General features: G+C 35.8%; 1 protein-coding gene across 1 annotated transcript in view; it reads right to left on the bottom strand.

Annotated features, from left to right (window-relative positions):
* The window catches only part of rnf32 (ring finger protein 32), a 58580-nt gene extending 49454 nt beyond the window's left edge, over positions 1 to 9126 (bottom strand). The window contains 2 exon segments of the mRNA XM_073836597.1: positions 8365 to 8461; positions 8825 to 9126. Of these exon segments, the coding sequence (XP_073692698.1) occupies positions 8365 to 8461; positions 8825 to 9126 (399 nt within the window).
* Between the last annotated feature and the right edge of the window lie 4625 nt (positions 9127 to 13751).

Here is a 13751-nt window from a genome sequence, read left to right as displayed (position 1 = left end):
CTAATGATTTTCGTCTCTTCTCAAAACAGAAACACTTTTGAAGAGATAAATGTCATAACAAAGCTGGCTGATAGATGGGGTTCAACGCTTATAATTATACATTTAGAATAAAATGCAGTTCATTATCTGAGGATTCCTGAAATTCCTTAAATCACTTCCATTTCAAACTTTCACAAGGGCAACAGCAAAGCTGTTAATCTGTATGGAAACCATTAAGACAAAATATTTTGACTGCCAAAAATGCTGTGGATTAATGGAAAATGTAATGAAATTAAGTGGAGTGATTTATCGCCATGCAGTACAGAGATTTACCATAGGAGGGGTGTTAATCCTCATGCTAACTTTTTAAAAGCTTGCTCCTGTTTGTGCTTGTACTGCATATCAAAGCTGCACAAAAATGACTCAGCAGTGAAATCATTTTATTCACCAAAAATCATTTTTGTGTCATTTAAAGATATACGATTTGTTCCCCTAGATATTACATGCTAGTGGTGTTTTGTTAAATAGATTTTTAATAGTGGACACTTTCTGTGTTTAGTGTGATTCTTCTCTGTTTTCAAGCTCTAGCTTGCTGCCACTATTCATTATTTTTGTCTCTCCACATTCCCACTGTTTTAATAGCCTATATATAACAGTGAATTAGTCACACATAACACATAGCCATATGCCATATATACTATATTTCTCTTTCAATTACCGTTACAATTTCATTGTTGTCTTTAACAAAACAGCCTTTGAAAGAGGGATAGTTTGAATGAAAACCTCTTATTAAAAGCTACAACAGAGTTCACAGCATGGATGGTTACTCTGTTGGTAATATTTTACAAAGAGTATTGTAAATGTTTACATAGTTCAGTCTCATTAAGCAGTAATTTACTACTCTTACATACATAAGTGATTTGCATGTTACGTCTGGTTTTATTGTGCTCATTTTAGAACAGTTTGGTTTGTCAAACACTTGTGTCAGTATTATGTGGTTCCACAGCCTTTCACTTGCATGTGTACACCAAAATATTACAATTTACACACAATATTTGTGTAATGAAGAAATATTTGCAACTATAAACCTGTTGTAGTTTTAAAAAATAACAACCGGCAATAGGGGGTGTAGTTTCCCCTCTTTGCACAGGTGTCGTCTAGTGATTCAGGTTCAGGAAACGAAATAATTGCTGAATATAGATGTTAAGAATGGAGGAAAATTCACAGAAGACCCTCAGTCTAAAGCAGCCATTCTGAGGATTTGTGGGGATTTCACAAATAAGTAAAATCCTGTTACTGCAGCTTTAGGGTGTAATAAAGACACTGATTAGTCCAAACCTATTAATAACGATGGTAAGAATCCTATAGCTCTGCTGGTAGCAGATTTAGATAACATGGAGCTGATATCAGGCTGCGGGGACAATGAATGAATGAGCATGCCCTCATTGTCCCCAGTGGTCATGTCACATTGCACTCGTAGCTGGATTACTGGCTGACTTAAACAGCTTAGAGTTTCTTTTCTACATGCACAGCAGTCCGAGCGCTGTGCTTCATCTTAGCTGCTGAAAAGTGAAAGCCTTCACACAGTGCTCATCGACGTGGTCTCTCAAGGTTTTCTGTCCGTGTAGCTGGCCTTTGACAGAAAACAATCAGTCTCTGCAATTTCAATGCATGTGTTGCCATGGAAATGTCTCTGAAGCTCATTCTCTGATGTGCTTAGCTGATTTATGTTCAACTCAGTGTCACAGTCAGCAGCGAACATATTGGTGCTCATATCACATGCAGAAGCTCTCTTGGTAATTTAAGAAGGGTGTGATCACACTTGACACTGATGATTATTGAAAAAGCACAATTTTTTGCAGATGCATGTCTGATATAGCCATTGTTGTTGTTGTTATTCATTTATTATATATTTTTGTAGCACTGTGGGATGTTATTTAATTCTAAGGACATCTAAAAACACAATTAAATGGAATATATTATGGAATAAGGCTCCATTATTAGATAGACATGATTAACCAGTAGAAATTTGTCAGCTTTTGGAGCATCGTCTCTATCGTGGTTACATGCTCATGTGACGTTTCTGTGCTACGTGGTCACGTAAAATTAAAGTTTGGACTTGTTTTTAGGCATTCCACTTTAAAGGAACTGTATGTAAGAAATTTATTTCAGTTAATCATAAAATGGCTCTGACATGTCACTAGACATTAAGAAATCATGTTCATTTCAAATACTTATATCACTGACAACAGTGGTCTGGCCAGGATATTGTCATTTAAAAGTGAAAGTTGCAGCCCATGACTGATGTTGATGTTGTCATTTTGTGTTTTGGTCTGAGGCTCCACCCTCCAGCTATCTACCAATCACGAAGTCAGTAGAGTTTCGTCATCCGGGTTGCCAGCTCTGCTCTAATTACAGCTGCAGCTATGAACGTGTTGGATAAAACATGTATAATGTTACGAAACCTAAAAGCCTCGTTATGAATCCGAAATACGTCGTGACAAAGTCCGAAATAAAACAAGGATTTGTATAGGAGATGCCTTTGAAAGATGGAGACGGCTGAAAACGGAGAAGAATTTGAAAACAGACGCCAACGTTGCTAATTTTCTCCTGGACAGGTAAGATTCATCTAAGTTTGGCTAACTTTCCTTCCGTACACAGTGGATTTTCCACGGTGCCTGTGCTAAATGCGTTCATAAAAAGCTTTATCACTAGCAGGGTATGAAAACAATCTATGTTCCGACTGAAATGTGGTATTCAGTACATCTTTCCGAAATATTTGGCTAATCGCCATTAGTAAATTATTGCAATACATAATTACTTCGCAAAACATCTCTCGTGAAGCATAAACATAATTAACAGAAGAAAAAAAATTACTGTGTAGGACTCGTCACTTGCCATTGGAAGCTCCTAGCCTAGGTTCCTGCTGGATCCTGCAGCTTAGCTGGCAACCTCGAGTCAGGGGGGGAGGAGGAGGGAATACACCGTTCTACAGTATTTTGAAAGTGATTGCAGTACCAGTTTTGGCCACAATCCTACATACGGTTCCTTTAAAAACAAGTGATTTTAAGCTTCTAAAATGCAATCAACGGTGAAAGAGTGAAAAGGCACGGGAGTATTGAATGTTATTGAAGTTATTTTTGCCACTTTATAGACCTTAAAATGGATAAATATACAAACTTGTATTTGTCAAAATGCCCGTCTTTGCAAGTATCATCGTAAACACAATAATTTAGGTCTAAAGTGAAAGAAAATGTGTAACAGGGTAGCTCTTAAAGTGACAGCAGTCTAATATCCCTGCTGTCTGTCATTCATGTTATTCAAACAACAAAAAAGAGAAAATCTCTCATTGCTCTTGACTAAATCACTTTTGTAACTTTAATAAGAAGAAATAATTATTTAATTTACGCACTGAAGAATATGTAGTGTTTTATACATTTGATTGATTTATACAATGTATGTAGCATTTCTCATTTATTTGTTCTACTGTAGTCATAGCTTGTAATTCGTTTCTGACTGTTGAGTCTTTAGTAAGCTTGAGTGTTTGTTTGTTTTTCTTTAATTAAGCTAGTATTAGTTTTTTGTGATATTGACACTGGTAACAAGAATTATGATTTTTTTCTTTCTTTTTTGGAAGAAATTAATAGTTTTGTTCACCAAGGAGGTGTTAAATTGATCAAAAGTGATAGCAAAGGCATAGATTGTTAAAAGATTTCTAAAAATAATAAATCAGCATATTAGAATGATTTCTAAAGGATCATGTGACACTGAAGACTGGAGTAATGATGCTGAAAATTCAGCTTTGCATCACAGGAATAAACTTTATTTTAAAATATATTAAAATAAAAAAACATTATTTTAAACTGTTATAATGTTTCACAATATTACAGTTTTTTCCTGTTTTTTTTTTTTTTTTTTTTTGTTAATAAAAATGTGGCCTTGATGAGCATAAGAGAATTCTTTAAAATACATAAAAAATCTTACTGATCCCAAACTTTAAATGCTAGTGTATATTGTGATATGTGACCCTGGACCACAAAACCAGTCATAAGGGTCAAATTTCTGAAGTTAAGATTTAGATCAAGCTGAATAAGTAATCTTTTCTTTCGATATATGGTTTGTTAGGATAGGACAATATTTGGCCAAGATGGAACTATATGAAAATCAGGAATCTGAGAGTGCAAACAATCGGAATATTGAGAAAATCGCCTTTAAAGTTGTCCAAATAAAGTTCTTAGTAATGCATATTACTATTCAAAATTTTTGATGTAACTAAAGTAAGTTTTGATATATTTACGGTAGGAAATTTACAAAATATCTTCATGGAACATGATCTTTACTTAATATCCTAATGATTTTTGGCATAAAAAATCATTTTGACCCATACAATCTGTTGGCTATTGCTACAAATATACCCATGCTACTTGAGACTGGTTTTGTGGTCCAGGTGTCACATAGATATTCATATTGTAATATAAGATTTTGGTCATATCGCCCACCCCAACTCAATATAATGAGTCTTTTGTCAGTCTGCTCAGTGTAAGTATTGAGACCGAATAAGGCTAAGGGGGTGTTAGCGTGTCGCTAATACTCTGATTTTTGTAATTGTGACACTCACAGTCTGTACGGCTCTGAGCTCACCGTGGAATCTGGGCCTTAATGGCTTAGCGTTCCCAGCCACACAAGAGCTTTCCTCAGCCCCCAAGTATGCGTCACAAAAGACTAGGTACAGAGAATACAAACATGTCATCTTTTTCAGACTTTTTAGTAATCTCCTACTGTGCCTTACTTAATCTCAAATTCAGAACGCCTCGGGTTTGAAATGGAGGTATGACATGAAGACTTGAGGATAATTGCTGTGTATGTCTTGGACACGTTGAATAAAGAGTCGTGTAGGAGCGAGGAGATCAGAGAGCACAACAACAGCAAAAAGGCAGATCAAGTCCGGCATGTAGTCAAGACAAGGATGCAGCAGACACAAGCGATTTACGATGTTTATTGACCCATAATATTGGCTTTGAAAGACCTCAACCTCAGAGACCACAGAATGCAAAGTGTTAAATTAATTCATATGTTCCCTTTTGTTGTGGCTCGACAAAAGCGGCTGAGTTTCTAACTCGCTCTCGGAGTTGATGACAGATGAGTCTTTCGGCAGTGTTTGCCCAGGTGTCAGTCCCTCTAACCCACTCAGCCAAGGGTGCGTCTCACTTTTTAACCTGCTGCTCTCATCGTCCTTGTTGGCCTTTATGCGTGCAATATCTTTCTCACACAAAAAACACCCAACAGGTCGATTCAGACAAGCCATTAAAAAAAAAAAAACTCAAGAAAGCTTATTGGTTTCGCAAAGTTTCGGAAGTCGCGACCATTATCAGCATTCTTTTTTGTTTTGCAATGTTTGCACTAGCTTTCCAAACAGAATCCATCTCGGGGTTGGGAGATTAGACCTGAATAGATATGAAATATGTATATGTATCTGATCACAAAGCGCTAGGCGAACCCTTCGCCACAGCTGTGGCAGTCAGGGCCCTGGACCCGTTTCCTGTTTATGTGCAGCGTGCATGCTTTAACTAGCCCAGCTAAGCATTCTGTTCACTCCAAAGCCCATTTATCAACACAGCCCAACTCACCCTGCGCAAAAGTTTTAAGTTTTATGGCCCAAGAATAAAGTGCATAATTACTCAGATGGTTAAAAAAGGTATGACCTGGGGCGATTGGCAAGGAGAAGTTCACTATGCATCACACTGTGTCTTATTAAAGACCATTTATCTTTGTAGAGATGTAGTGAATGGCTTTAACATTTTGTGCTTGTTTAAAAGTCCAGCGTACAATGAAATTAGTCTGCTAATAAGCAGGATATTTGGTTGGCAGCAGGCCGAGAATGGGAAGGCCTAGCAAATTTTAGGACTTGTCAATCACCACATATTGTTTAGTCTGGGGTTTGAGGAGGTGTGGTTGGAGCATGTGGTTTGAGACTGGCTCCTCCCACATTCATACTGCTTCATTATGTGCAGTCAGTTATGGTTAATCCTACATCCTATACATCAATGCAGTCCAGCCCAGATCAAATGTCAGATCATTCATGATTACCTCAAAGAGGAAAAGTTGTCAGATGTGTCAACATAATACGGTAATGAGTCACTGGTTACAATGTTGATTTAATTATTATGTTAATATTGTTATTATTAAGATTTGTGTTTAGAAAGAGAGTCTCTACTATAGTCTGTAAATATAATCAAATCTAACTATATAGATTCAGACATCTTCAGCATTTCTCACATAATCACAGTTTATACATTTTTCATCTTTGATGAAACGAAAGTTCAAAAGAACAACATTTATTTGAAATAGAAATCATTAAGAAAATGCCTTTCTTTTTTATTTAATGCATCATTGCTGCATAAAATTATTAATTACTTTGCAGAAAAAAATAATAATAATAATTATGTAATTTTTTTATTTAAAAAATATATTTTTTGAAGATGCTCAAATTATGTAAGGAGAGATCCCCCATATGATTGTAAAGCGCTTTGGGTGTACGGCAATACACATTGAAAGCGCTATATAAATGCATCATTCATTCATTCATTCATGTACAGTATCATTCTTCAGTTAAAAATGTGACCACTGCCTCCTTAGAAATATTTTTACAAACTGTAATATAATACTATAATTTATAACTAATCAAATCTAACTATATAGATTAAATAGTTATCTAACAGTTATCTAACTTCAGACAGCTTCAGCATTTCTCACATTATCACAGTTTATTCGCTATAGTTTAGAAAATGCTAATAAAATATGACAAGAACTCAGAGTTAAACTGTGTCAGAAGAAATTCATGTTGATAATCACAAATGAATTACAGTCATTTGTGATTATCTAAAATGTATTCAGACACCTTTAAAATGTCTCGCATTATTATATGTGACCCTGGACCACAAAACTTAAACCAGTCATAAGGTTAACTTTTACAAAACTGAGATATATACATCATATGAAAGCTCAATAAATAAGCTTTCTATTGATGTATGGTTTGTTAGGATAGGACAATATTTGGTCGAGATATTATTTGAACTATCTGGAAAAACTATTTGAAAATCTGGAATATAAGGGTGCAAAAAAATCAAAATACTGAGAAAATCACCTTTAAAGTTGTCCAAATTAAGTTCTTAACAATGCATATTACTAATCAAAAACTACATTTTGATAGGTTTACAGTAGGAATTTTACAAAAAATCTTAATGTAACATGATCTTTACTTAATTTACTAATGATTTTTGACATAAAAGAAAAATCAATAATTTTGACCCATACAATGTATTTTTGGCTATTGCTACAAATATACCCCAGCGACTTAAGACTGGTTTTGTGGTCCAGGGTCACATATTATTAGAAAATCCAAAATGTATTCAGACACCTTAAAAATATCTTGCATTATTATATTATTAGAAAATGGCAACGAAATATGGCAAGAACTCAAGAGTTAAATTGTGTCAGAACAAAGTCATCTTGATAAAGTCAGATAACTGATTAAAAAGGTATGTAAAAAAACATGGTCAGGTCAAAGTGTCAAATCAAATTTTTGGTCCTAAATTTTTATTGGTTTTACTGGTAGTCCACTGTATGAAGAATTTTTGGGTATAATATGTCACAGTTTGCTTTATTTTGCTATCCTTACATACATAAATGAACTATAGTGTCCTGCACCCACTAGTAAAAAAAAATAACAAAAGTAAAAAATCTGGTGTGTGAATAATTTTTGGTTTGACTGTGTGTGTGTGTGTGTGTGTGTGTGTGTGTGTGTGTATATATATATATATATATATATATATATATATAAAATGTTGATTTTGAGATGTTTGCATGATCAAAGATACACTAAAACATCTATTTTCTATTTGTAAAATATGCAACTTTTGCTGCCAGAAATCATCATATAGCTTTCTGAAATAGTAATAGAAATTTAAAAAAACTGCTGTAGTGCTTTCTCTTTGTGTCAGGCTAAACTCTGACAGAGATTAGAATGCTTGCTCATTAGTTAAGGAATTGGGTCTGTTTAACGTTTGTTTTTCTAAGTGTCTCCAACATAACAGGGAGCTCACGGCCATCAGCACCTCTGCTCAGGTAAAAGCACTTCCTCTTTCAGCCTCTGCCTCTTGCTATTTGCTCAACCTGATCCTGAGAAAAAAAGGAGCGAATAACTTTAAAACACCGTCACACCAATGAAAAGAGCCAGACATGAAAGAGGTACAGAAATGAATTGAATGCTGTGCGGTTGATGTTTTTTTCCTTCTTTTCTCCTTCCTCTTTGCTGCCCTTACATTGTGAGGCCCCGTCGCTCTCTCTCTCTCTCTCTCCTGCTCCCTCTCTTTCTCTCTCGCTCACTTGCTCACTCTGTTTCCTTCGCTGAAAGACTGGCGTGGGTGATTCATCACTGTGCCCTGTCAAAAGCCTTTTCCACAACATGATGAGAACAATGTGCCTGTGATTGGGATTGAGAGGCACAGATTGAGAGATAGAAGCAGGCCTCTGCTCTTCTCCGCTCAAGATAGGGCTTCACCCCTGAGACCGTTTTAAAGCGTTTCGCACCCTGACAAAGAGCTTGTGCAAGCTCTGAATAACACAGGTTGACTGTGCCATGCTAGGCTTGGACATGTAGCGCAGAGACGATAGTCCTGACCATTCACTTGGCCTTCACAGTGCCAACAAGTCCTAACAGATTTGTCCATATCATTCTTTTCTGCCTTCTCCTTCTTGTTCCTTTACGTCATCCACTTCTTGTTCTTCTTTTTCTCCCTTTCTTTCTCTGCCTCTCTCTGATCTCTTTCTTTTCCTTTCGCCTTACTTTGCCTCAGCATTATCTTTTGTCCACAAAGCAGTCCATGTGAGTGCTGAACAAATATCATCACAGATCTTATTTAATTCATGGTCACAGGCAGCCATTATGCTGTCATCAATAGCATTATCACAGCCCATTACCATGCCAGACAGGTTTGTGAGCCAATCCCTGTCCTCTTTCTGCTCTCCAACACCAATAAGATCATAATCACAGAGCATATTCCACTTCCCTATGCTTGCTGTATAATGGCCAGTGATTGCTGATATCTGCCCTGATGAATATGAACCATCACCACCTTCATCAGTCATCTTAACTGCTCACAGTAGCTACAAATAACCAAAATATTGTTATACATATTTATTGCCATATGATGTCATATAAACTAAAAGCATAAATGAAACATTAGAATTTTATATATTAAAATATATATCTAACCAATGTTATGTATGTTTATGAATGTGCATATGCAAGTTTTTCTCTGGGTATTTATAAACATTATAATCCTATATCGTCATCTATTACATGTGCGAAAATTCTGTATCGTAACATAAATGTGAAACTGGACCACAAAAATGAATAAATAAGCTTATTATTACTTATTATTGATGTATGTTATGTTAGGATAGGACAAAATTTGCCAGAGATACAACTATTTAAAAATCTGGAATCTGAGGGTGCAAAAAAATCTAAATATTGAGAAAATATAAATTTCTTAGCATTGCTTATTACTAATAAAAAACTAAGTTTTGATATAATTACAGTAGGAATTTAATAAATATCTTAATGGAACATGATCTTTGCTTAATATCCTAATGATTTTGGCATAAAAGAAAAATCAATCATTTTGACCCATACAATGCATTTTTGGCTATTGCTACAAATAAAGCTGTGCGACTTAACTGTTTTTTTTTGGTCCAGGGTCACATTTACTTTGTAGTTACTTTGTTTTTACTTTGCAAAATGAAAAGTGAGTTCAAAACAAAGCAACAGCAACATCAAGCAACACACAGCAGAGGTGTTTTTTCTTGAATTTTGAGTGTTTTGAACAAATTGGTTGAGTAAATGATTCAATGACTCATTCATAAAGACTTGTTTCCTTACTTAATAAATCAACGTTTTAAGCTAATAGACTGAATAAATGATACATTTGACTAATTGAATCAGTGTTTTAGACTGAATGAGTCAACTGACTTGCTCATAAATAATTGAAAAAACCTTAAAAGGAAAGTCACCTGTCGCCACCTACTGGGGTACTGATGTGACATGCAGAAAGATTCTCAACCATACTGATTCACAAATGAATCACTCGTTTTATGTCAGGTATTTTTCGATTAATTGGTCATGCAGGATATAACAAGTTCACACTGCAGAATTTTAAGCCCGATTTGCAAGTCAACGAGCTCACCGACAGGTCAGGCTGTGATCGGGGGCAAATCAGCGGGTGATCAAGCGCTCTGCAATCTTTGTGTATGAACTGTGAACTACTCAATGATGCATCAAAGAGGCTCACTGATGCATAGCTGACGCCAAACAAATATCTAGCATGTTAAATATCTGGAATTGTAAGCCGACTCAACATATCGTGGTGCCAATGAGAGAGCAAGGCATGGGTTGAGATCACCAAAAACAAATGAAAAGTGTGGACACAAGAAATAGAGCAAGATGTTCCAGAACAGTTCATCGCACAAACAGCTTCAAGCGCTATTTTCTTCCTGACATCCATTTTCAAATAAACAACTCTTGTTTTACGTGTTATTTCACGTCAATCTTCTTTCACTTCTCGTGTGTGTTTTTGTGACAAAAAGTGGTTTGGGAATTGGATAGAGTCGTTGGGTGAGTTGTTGTCAGTTCGTCTAGTGTGTGACCCCCTGTTGCGGATCACTACAACGACTTCAAGACTGACAGCAAGTCGTGTAGTCTGAACTGTTAAGTGATCTGCTGATGTTTAAAGTCATGTAGTCTGAACTAGGGTTTGGCGATCTGAATCGGTTCAGTTTGAGTGATGTGAACAGGTCGTTTTCTCACTCAGGAAACGTACTTGACCAGAACTATGCATTGTTGTGTTGCAAAAGTTACGTTTTCACCTGACAATATTTTATACGATCTTGGTGACTTTGTTACAATATTTGTGAAAACAGAACAAGGTCTAGAAAAGAATGCAGTAACCTGGATATGTCTTTTGCTTGGCTACTTGTTCTTCATCTTTTGTGTTTTAAAAACATAGGGGACTTGAATTTGGGAATCTGCCTCATAGTTAGAGCAAAAGGGATTCCCCATGCTTGAAAATGGATTGACATAGTGTTTGTACACTACCAGTCAAAAGTTTTTGAACAGTAAGAATTTTAATGTTTTTGAAGAAGTCTCTTCTGCTCACCAAGCCTGCATTTATTTGATCAAAAGTACAGCAAAAACGGTACAATTTAGAAATATTTTTACTATTTAAAATAATAATAATAAAAAACTCTTTTCTATTTGAAAATATTTTAAAATGTAATTTATTCCTGTGATTTCAAAGCTGAATTTTAAGCATCATTACTTCAGTCACATGATCCTTCAAAAATCATTCTAATATACTGATTTGCTGCTCAAAAATGTTTATTTTTAATATTATGTTTTTTTTTTTGATGAATGGAAAGTTCAGAAGAACAGCATTTATCTGAAATAGAAATCTTTTGTAACATTATAAATGTCTTTATCATCACTTTTGAACAATTTAAAGCATCCTTGCTAAATAAAAGTATTAATTTCTTTTATTTTTTCCAAAAAAGCTTTTGAATGGTAAAGTGTATAATGTTACAAAAGCTTATATTTCAGATAAATGCTTATCTTTGGATCTTTATATTCATCAAAGAATCCTAAAAAAATGTATCATGTGACTGAAGACTGGACAATTCAGCTTTGAAATCACAGGAAATAAATTACATTTTAAAATAAATTAAAATAGAAAACAGTTATTTTAAATTGGAAAATTATTTTAAAATTTTAACCGTTTTGCTGTACTTCGGATCAAATAAATGCAGGCTTGGTGAGCAGAAAAGACCTTGCAAATCTTACTGTTCAAAAACTTTTGACTGGTAGTGTTTACAGTATTGACTGCACAATGATATTACAAATAATTCAAAATGTAAGTGTTGTAATAGGATCAGAAAGTATAAAATCCCTGGCATAACATTTACATAATGTGAAGGAAAGCCTTTACAGCCTTTATATATTTCTCATCTTGAGTGACACTGCAGACATCTTTCCCACCATAACCAAAAAAGTGATTTGTATCACAGACACGGGTATGTCCCGCCGATCCCAAAATTGATAAAGTGCCAGCTGATCAGAGTTCAGATAAAGCTCAGGTAATAGCTCTGAATGGAAGGTGTAAATCATCTGAAAACTTCATTTTTTCTTTCATACTCTCTGAATATGTCCTGCCAAGATGGCGAGTATATATCTGGAGGATGCAAATTCCTTTGGCCTTTCCAAACTGAGATGCGCCGAGGCCTGTGGCTATGATCAACCTGTCCAAAGACTTGTCATATAAACACGTATGCTAACCTTTCAAAGAAGCAGCACGTTAAATGTCAGTGTGGAACTGATTTCGTTTGGGCTAAATGCATACAGTTTCTTGATTTAGTACAGCGCCCTTTTTTACTGCCGGGAAACTGGATCAAAGGTAAATAGACCGTGATGCACTTTCTTGCAGCAAAATTAATTAAAGAGTTTGGCCCCTCTTTCCTCTCATCAATTTCTATAATGTAATTGGTGTAGACAGCAATGGAAAGAGTCTGTAGGAAAGGGTCTCTATGAGGGTATGCAGGAACCAAAAGGGGTTACAAGTGCATTCATAACAGGTAAATATGCAGGACTGAACAGCATACTGCGATGCGAGATTTTTCGTTTAGTGATATTAGTGCAGTCCTGGCAGGACTTGTTCCCAAAATGAATGTGTTGACTGAATTATTATAATCATTTGGCATGATCACATAATGAGTATGAAAGTGAGATACAATGACTCTGCATTTCTTCATCCTGAAGATTTAGCGCTCTGTGGGCACAAAGAGTCCAATCAATCTTGTTTTCTGATGTGTAATAATTATCCCTTCTCTCGAGTGGATCCTCGAAAAGACCAAAGGGTGACGTCATTTATGGCTCAGTCGCTGTCTCTCTTCTTTTCTTTCCTCTTTCTGTATGCCTCTCTTTTAAAGCTGAGCAGAGGATAGAGGATATTAAAAAAATGGATGTTAAAGCATAAAACTGTCAGACAGGACTTGGGTGGGTGTAATTGCTCCTTACAAGTCTGTCACCCAGAACTAACAGAGTCCCCTCAATACTAGACATCAGCCTCTCCACTCATTATTCAACCTTCTGCTCAGCTGATAATTAAACTACTGTCGCTGTAAAACTGGAAACGTAATACCAAATTAGCATCACATTAAGAAGCCCGGACTATGCCATATGATAGATGAGCATTAATGGCTAAATCACTAGACTGTTTGTCCCTTGAGCTATGTGATCTAAAGGATGCTTTTAAAATCCATAAAGATGCACTTATTGGTATATCATCAGTGTTTGGATGCTTATTTGTTTATTTATTACTATTTTCTTAGGCTTTCAGTGAAAGAACCTGTAACTTTGGTCTTGCTGCTGCATCACCTTAAAATGAGTTCAATTAATTGTAGAGCGAGTTAGCATGCACTTCCTGTGTTCAAAGCCTTGTATGAAAACTGTAGACTGGGTAATCTCCAGTAAACTTCACAGCTCTACATTGGCCCAAAAAAACAGTGTTTAGTAAGCCACAAGAAAGTGAATCTCGCTACTCTCTGCAGCAGTCCTGTAATTCTGTCAGGTACCTTCGTATTAGAGACGGCTGCTGAAATCACATCAAATAGAGATTAAAGCAGGAGAGCGTTGAGGAGGAGCTGCAGACTGGCCAGAGATCTCA

This window comes from Garra rufa, chromosome 3 (assembly GCF_049309525.1).
Source record: "Garra rufa chromosome 3, GarRuf1.0, whole genome shotgun sequence".
Classification (NCBI taxonomy): Eukaryota; Metazoa; Chordata; class Actinopteri; order Cypriniformes; family Cyprinidae; genus Garra; species Garra rufa.
The sequence above is the reverse complement of the archived record's forward strand: the minus strand, read 5'-3'. Positions and strand labels throughout refer to the sequence as shown.